Source organism: Stegostoma tigrinum, chromosome 22 (assembly GCF_030684315.1).
Source record: "Stegostoma tigrinum isolate sSteTig4 chromosome 22, sSteTig4.hap1, whole genome shotgun sequence".
Lineage (NCBI taxonomy): Eukaryota > Metazoa > Chordata > Chondrichthyes > Orectolobiformes > Stegostomatidae > Stegostoma > Stegostoma tigrinum.
In genome coordinates this window covers 16778232-16785817 of record NC_081375.1, presented here as the reverse complement: position 1 = coordinate 16785817, position 7586 = coordinate 16778232, and the positions used below count along the sequence as shown (strand labels likewise).

Here is a 7586-nt window from a genome sequence, read left to right as displayed (position 1 = left end):
GTCATATAGCATAGAAGAAAGCCCTTTGGCCTACCATGTCTTTGCCGACCAACAGACACCGAACACCCAACTAAAATAATCCCATTTAACTGCACTTTGTCCATAGACTACAATGACCTGGCATTTTAAGTACCCATGAGGGTGCTTCTTAAATGTTGCAAGATATTCTGCCCCCACTCCCTTCTCAGGTAGTACATTCCATATTTATACTACCCCTCAGGTGGAAATTCTCTCATGTCTCTTCTAAGCCATTTGCTCCTCACTTTAAATGTTTGCCCTGTAGTCTTAGACACACTTGCCAAGGGGGAGAGATTCTCACAATCTACTCTGTGTATACCTCTCATAATTTTGAATCCCTTAATCAGGTCCACCCACCACCCCTCCACCTCACCCCTCCGACCCCCCCCCTCCCCTTTCCTACCCACTCAACCTTTACTGCTCCAAGGAAAATAAACCAGGCCCATCCAGTCTCTCTTCACAACTGAAACTTGTCATTCTACACATTATCTTGATGAATCTCCTCTGCACCTTCTCCTGTGCAACCACATCCTTCCAATAATGTAGCAACCAGAACCGCACACAGTATTCTATATGTGGCCCGATCAATGTTTTATAAAGTTGTGACAAAACCTCTTTGCCCCTATATTCTATACCCTGGTTAGTAAAGGCAAACATTCTGTATGCCTTCTTAACCACCACGTTTACCTGTGCTGACACCTTCAGGGGTGTAGGACTTGTATCCTAATGTCCCTTTATTATTCAGAACTTCCTAGGGACCTACCGTTCATCATTTATATCCTTCCCTTATTTGACCACCCAAAATAAATCACCTTGCACTTATCTCTTGCCTCAATTCTACATTGAAATTTATACCAGATATTTATCACACTTTCTTTTATCAGTCAAAGCAATGTTTAAGATTAATGTTCTTTCAACTCTTAACAAGTTCCTGTACTTAATGCCATAATGTAACTCCTTTATTCAGAAAGGGAGAGACAGAAAGGTCCACTACAGGCCACTTAGTTTAACGTCTGTTACAAGAGGGTATTTAGAAAAGTTCAAGGCGACCAGACAGAGTCAATATGGTTTTCTGAAAGAGGGATCATGTTTAATCAGTTTCTTCGAGTCTTTGAAGAGCAATTTTTGCTGTAGATAAAGGAGAACTGGTGAATGCACTGTAGTTAAGTTTCCAGAAGACATTTGATACAGGGTGCCAGATTACTGCAGAACATAAATGCTTTTGTGTAATGCATGCCATATTGCCTGTCTAACAGGAAACAGTGATTCATTATCTCATTTGCAAGATGAAATGAGTGGTGTGCCAAAGTGATCAGTATGTGGGTCTCAAACTTTTACGATTCATGAATGCTTCAGATGTAGGGACTAAAGGTATGGTTGATAACACAAAAATAGGTAGAAAAATAAGTTGTGAAAACAATATAGGTGGGAACAAAGAGTTATAGCTTGGTTAAATGAGCAGGCAAGTATTGGCAGTTGGGTACAATGTAGGAAAATGTACAACTGAAAATTTTGACAGGAAGAACAGAAAAGGCATATTACCAAAATGATGAGAGACTGCGGAGATCTGAGATGCAATGAGATCTGGATTTCCTGGTGCATGAATCATAAAAGATTGGTATGCAGTTACAGCAAATTATTAGTAAAGTTGATAAAATGCTATTACTTATTATGTGAGCAGTTGAATTCAAATGTAGAGAGGTTACCCTTTACTTGCACAAGGCACTGGTAATACCACATCTGAATTATTGCGTACAGTATCCGCCTCCTTATTTAAAGAAGGATATAAATCCATTGGAAGCAGGCCAGAGAAATTTTACTAGACTAATACCAAGAACGAGCATGTTGCCTTATGAGGAAACGTTAGAAAGACTGGGGTTCAATACACTGGAGCTTAGAAGTCAGGGATGATTTGATTGAAATAGATAGGATCCTGAGAGGCCTTCACAGATTGGCTGGGGAAAAATAGTGGCTTCATTCAGCCATGATCTTACAAAATGGTGAAGCAGGCTCAGGTTGGGGTGAGGCGGGGTGAGAGCTAAATGGCCCACCCTAAACACCATATAAACTTACTGCATTTGTCAGCCATTTCCCTTCGACACCAGACAGGCCCAAGTTTCTCCAGAATTTCCTTCAAGCCTGAGATTTAGGCAAAACCTTATGATTTTTCTTACTTTCTCAGTGAACAGCACTAGTCTCAAGTTTTGGAATTCAACATGCACTCTGATCAAAGCACTACAATTTGTGATACTTCTCTCCTTTTTTAATATACATTCACAAAATGTGGGTATCACTAGCTACACCAGCATTTATTAACTATCCCCATTGTCCTTGAAAAGGTGGTGAGCTGCCTTTTTGAACTGCTGTAGTTCTTCAGGTGTTGTATAATCGAAGTGCTTTTAGGAGGGGAGTTTCAGGATTTTGGCCCAGCAACACTGAAAAAAACAATGATATATTCCCTCTCTGATGAAAGGTCTAGGCCTGAAACGTCAGCTTTTGTGCTCCTGAGATGCTGCTTGGCCTGCTGTGTTCATCCAGCCTCACATTTTATTATTTTGGAATTCTCCAGCATCTGCAGTTCCCATTATCTCTGATATATTTCCAAGTCAGGATGTTGAGTCGCTAGGTGGGGAACTGGCACATTATGATGATCTGATTTAACTAAAGCCCTTGTCCCTCCATATAGTGGAGGGCAAGGTTTGGAGGGGGCTGTCCGAGGAGTCTTGTTGAGTTACCATGGTGAACTATGACCTTTGCCAGTGTGTCAGTGTGAAGGAAGTGAATGTTGAAAGTGGTGATTGGGGTTACAATCAAGTGAGCTATTTTGTCCTGGATGATGTTAAGTCCTTGAATGTTATTGATTCTGCACTCCTCCAGGTAAGTTGTGAGTATTCTATCACATTTTGATTTATGCCTTGTGACCGCAGGTCATGCACTGAGGATGAGTTCATGGCTATGGAATTCCAAGCCTTTGACCAGCTGTTTTAGTCAGACCATTTATATGTCTGATCAAATTTAGTTTCTGGTCAATGGCCAACTCACTATAGGAGGAGGTTCCACAAATATCCCCAATCTCAATCAAGGAAGAGCCCAACACATCCGTGCAACAGCTTTTGCAGCAGCCTTCAGCCCAAAGTGCCGCATGGGAAATCCATCGCAGCCTCCTCCAGTGGTCCCCAGCATTACAGATACTGGTCTTCAGCCAATTCGATTCACTCCAGGTGATATCAAGAAATGGTGGGAGGCACTGGATAGTGCAAAAGCTACAGGTCCTGACAACATTTCAGAAATGGTACTGAAAACTTGTACTCCAGAACTTCCCACTTCCCTAGCCGAGCCCTTACCATGCACATACAACACTGGTATCTACCCGACACTGTGGAAAATTGTCCAGGTATATCCTGTACACAAAAAGCAGCTGAAATCCAACCTGACCAATTACTGCCCCATTAGTCACTCTCAACTATCAGTAAAGTGATGGAACACAAGTGTTTTCAAACAGTACCTGCTCAGCAATAATCTTCTCAGTGATGCCCAGTTTAGGCACTGCCAGGACCACACTGCTATTTACCTCATTATAGCTTTGGTTCAAACATGGACAAAAAAAGCTGAATTCCAGAGGTGAAGTTAGTGTGAAAGCCCTTAATATCAAGGCTGCATTTGACCAAGTGTGGTGTCAATGACCCCTAGCAAAACTGGATCTAATAGGTATCAGAGGGTAAACTCTCCACTGGCACATAGGAAAATGGCCGTGGTTGTTGCAGGTCAGTCATCTCAGCTCTAGGACATCTCTGCAGGCGTTCCTCAGGGCAGTATTCTTGGCCCAACCATGTTTAGCTGTTTCATCAACGACCTCCCCTCCGTCATAAGGTCAGAAGTAGGGATGTTCACCAATGATTGCACAATGCTCAGCACCATTCATGACTGCTCAGTCCATGTTCAAATGCAATAAGATCTGGATTATATCCAATTTTGGGCTGACAAGGGGCAAGTAATATTTGCTTCACACAAATGCCAAACAATGACTATTTCTAATAAAAGACAATTTAACCACAACATTCAATGGTGTTACCATCACTGAATTGTTCATTATCAACATCCTGGGTTTACCATTGACCGGAAACTCAACTGGACTTGTCACATAAACTCAATGGCTGCAATTGCTGGTCGGAGGCTAGGAATACTGCAGTAAGTAACTCACCGCCTGACTCCCCAAAGCCTGTCCACCATCTACAAGACACAAGTTAGGAGTGTGATGGATTATTTCCCCATTTGCTTAGATGAATACAGCTCCAAAAACACTCAAGAAGCTTGACACCATCCATGACAAATTAGCCCACTTGATTGGCACCGAGTCTACAAGCATTCACTCCCTAGACCACCGATGCTCAGTAGCAGCAATGTGTTCTATCTGCAAGCCACATTGCAGAAATTCACCAAAAATCCTCAGACAGCAACTTCCAAACTCAAGACAACTTCCATCTAGGGCAGCAGTTAAATGGAAACATCACCATCTCTGAATTCTCCTCAAAGCCATTCACCATCCAGACTTGGAACTTTATCGCCATTCATTCACTGTAACTGGGTCAAAATCCTGAAATGTCCTCCCTGAAGGCATTGTGGGTCAACCTACAGCAGCTAGACCACAGCGGTTCAAAAACTGCAGTTCACCACCACCTTCTCAAAGGTGACTAGGGATGGGCAATAAAATGCTGGCGAACCAATGATGCTCATGTCTCACAAACAAATTTTAAAAATGTCATTCCTGGGATGTTCCAACCATCCCAGGCATGCTCTGCTGTTTTTTGGACCTATTCCCATGAGACCTTTGCCATTCCATTTATCATCTCAGATGAATGCCTCCATTGACCCTGCCTCCATTACACACTCAGACAACACGTTCCAGGCCATAATCACTCTCTGCATGATAACAATTTTCCTCAAGTTTCATTGAGACTTCTGCCGATTGCCTTAAAAGTGTATCCTCTGGTTCTCAACCCTTCCAGAACTGGTGATGGTTTTTCCCTGATAACAAAGTGTGGAGCTGCATGAACACAGCAAGCCAAGCAGCATCTTAGGAGCACAAAAGCTAACCACTCTGTCCCAAGTCCTTTTGATTTTGAATTTCAATCTTCTCTCTTCTTCTTCAAGGCCACAGCATCTCTAACTAAGTAACCTCATCCCTGAAACCAAACTTGTTTACCATTTTTTGCACCCTCTAATGACTTGACATTCTTCCTGAAGCCTCTGCCGACACTGGGCAATTCTCCTGCTTGAACTAAACAAGTGTTTTACACAAGTTTTAACATTAACTTCCTTGCTTTTGTACTTGATACCCCTACTTATGAAGTCCAAAATTATGCATCCTATGAAATATATACCCTGGTTCTTCTGCTCCTATATATTGGGTAAGAAATCTCATTCTGGCTGTTGCTAACAGAAAATTCCAGATTCTGTTTTGTCTGGGTTATTTCTTACGAGTATTTTTTGGCCCCAGGAGGTCTTTTGTCATCCCCGACCTTGGGGATTATCTTTCCTATCCAGCGGTTTATGTGTTAGTTTGGAGAGTTATAATCATACCAATATGTCCGTATAATTTGTAAATGCGTGTTACCCAAGGGAAATCATGGACTTGATCTGGTTGGGTTTTTTCACTCGGATCGTCCTAGACATCTCAATATTATCAGTTAATTTGTCTCCTGGGAACAGCATCACATGGTGCTTTTTAATCAACGGAGCACTCGAAGTGAAATACTGCACTGCACACAGACAGCGAAGTCATTAATGCATTTGTCTGGTCAATTCAGTATCGTGTAGGCGGGCGGCTTTGTTTGTGTATTTTTACATGAGCAAATAATTTGATCGCCAAACTATCCATATTCTCATGAACAATAACCAGTATGCAGCAAGTGGGAAACGATTTGCAAAATTGGGAACTTCAAATTTAAAGCATGGATTTTCACCGTTTTTTTTAACCAAAAAAAGTGGCACAATCAAGTTCGTAAAAGGAAGCTTCTAGAAGCTACTATTTACAGGATTCCTTTCAGCTAAAATGTGTGTCTGATTAATAGCAGTTTACACTGAGGACTGGCAATGTCGAATCAGGTCAGATCTCTCGCGTTCACTGATGTTTATTACCAGCCCATGGAATACTTTCTTTTCAGTCTCTCTAATGAACTGAGCCACAGCGACGTACTCCACAGAGATTCGTAGCTCATTAAACCGAGAGGGAGAAAAAAAATGTGTAGAATTGCCCAGAGCAATGAAAAAAAAACAAGGCGTCTTTGATAGTGGGCCATCAACACTGGCTCTCGCTGTAACTGGTCCATTGACTTAGAGAGGCGGGGACAGCAGAAAACCTTCCAGCCACTAAATAGGGTTCAGCTCAGAGAGGACAGAATAAAACACGCCCAGCAGACGCACAGGCACGACACCGCTTCACTAGATGTCATTTTGCGAATTTATATTCCTCTTCCGAGATCACGCTCAACTAAACTTGCCGCGTGTTTGCCTGAGACAGGACAAGCTTCTGTAAGACCCTTATTCCTGGCGATCCCTTGCTGGAAGAAGAGCTTTACTTCTGTGAGGTTTTAAAATGAGTGCTATATTCAGCAGTCTGGTGGCAACATTGTTTCTGCTCATGGTTTTAAGGGTGGAACAGATCGCCGAGGCTTGTAGCTGTGCCCCGAACCATCCCCAGCAAGCTTTCTGTAATGCAGATGTAGGTAAGTAAAGACATCTTTCTGCAGTCAAGTGTGTTCCCCCCCCCCCGCCTCAAAGAAACCCACAAATTTAAAAATGCGACTGCGTTGAACACACGATACGACATGGTGATTTCCTGTTAAAAGCTGCCCGAAGTAAATGGAGCCAGAAGTCAGAAAGGAAAGTTTAAGGTACAGTATCACCGATACCAGCCTCTCCTGTCCTGTCATTGCACATATTCGAACTCAGCCCAGTGCTGATCTCTCCAGATGTTGCTATTTGATTTTCTTTAGAAGTAGCTCACAACATTGCTGGTTAATTTCAGATATTACTTGGAAACTGACAGGCTTGTAAAAAAGATGGAATCTTGTGGCCCTAACCTTCTCAGTACTTGTTGCCTATTGTGTTGCTTGAGTAGTCAGTCTGAACTTACAAGTGAAGCACGAACGTGTGTTTAAATCCTCAGTACATACCTGACCATTCCTCCCAACCACTTTGTTTATCAGGCAGAAGACTGATAATAATTGACTTGTGATGAGATTGTTGTTACAAGACAAAGTACTGTACCATTTTAGAAATGGGTTGTGACCAGAACTTTGCATATTTGGATCACTTTTAATTTATTCACTTCCATCTGTATATATTTCAGTAATCAGACCATTTTTGTTGATTTAAGAATACTGTTTCACAAAATAGTCCCTCAGCTATTTTAGAGCCAACACATTACTAAATAATTAGATACAGTGCCTGAGCTGTTTGTTGGAATGACTGAGTTCATACTTCACATCTTAGGTAAACCACATCCCAACAAACATTTCAGAACTCAAATGACATCTTTCCTTTAGCTAACATTTCAAGTGTGACCA

The 7586-nt window shown here is 42.0% G+C and overlaps 1 protein-coding gene across 1 annotated transcript in view; it reads left to right on the top strand.

The window, feature by feature from the left end:
* The first annotated feature begins 6421 nt into the window (after nt 1-6421).
* The window catches only part of timp2a (TIMP metallopeptidase inhibitor 2a), a 73305-nt gene continuing 72140 nt past the window's right edge, over nt 6422-7586 (top strand). Inside the window, exon 1 of the mRNA XM_048554951.1 lies at nt 6422-6743. Coding sequence (XP_048410908.1) covers nt 6614-6743 — 130 coding nt within the window. The 5' untranslated portion in view covers nt 6422-6613. The remainder of the gene's footprint in view (nt 6744-7586) is intronic.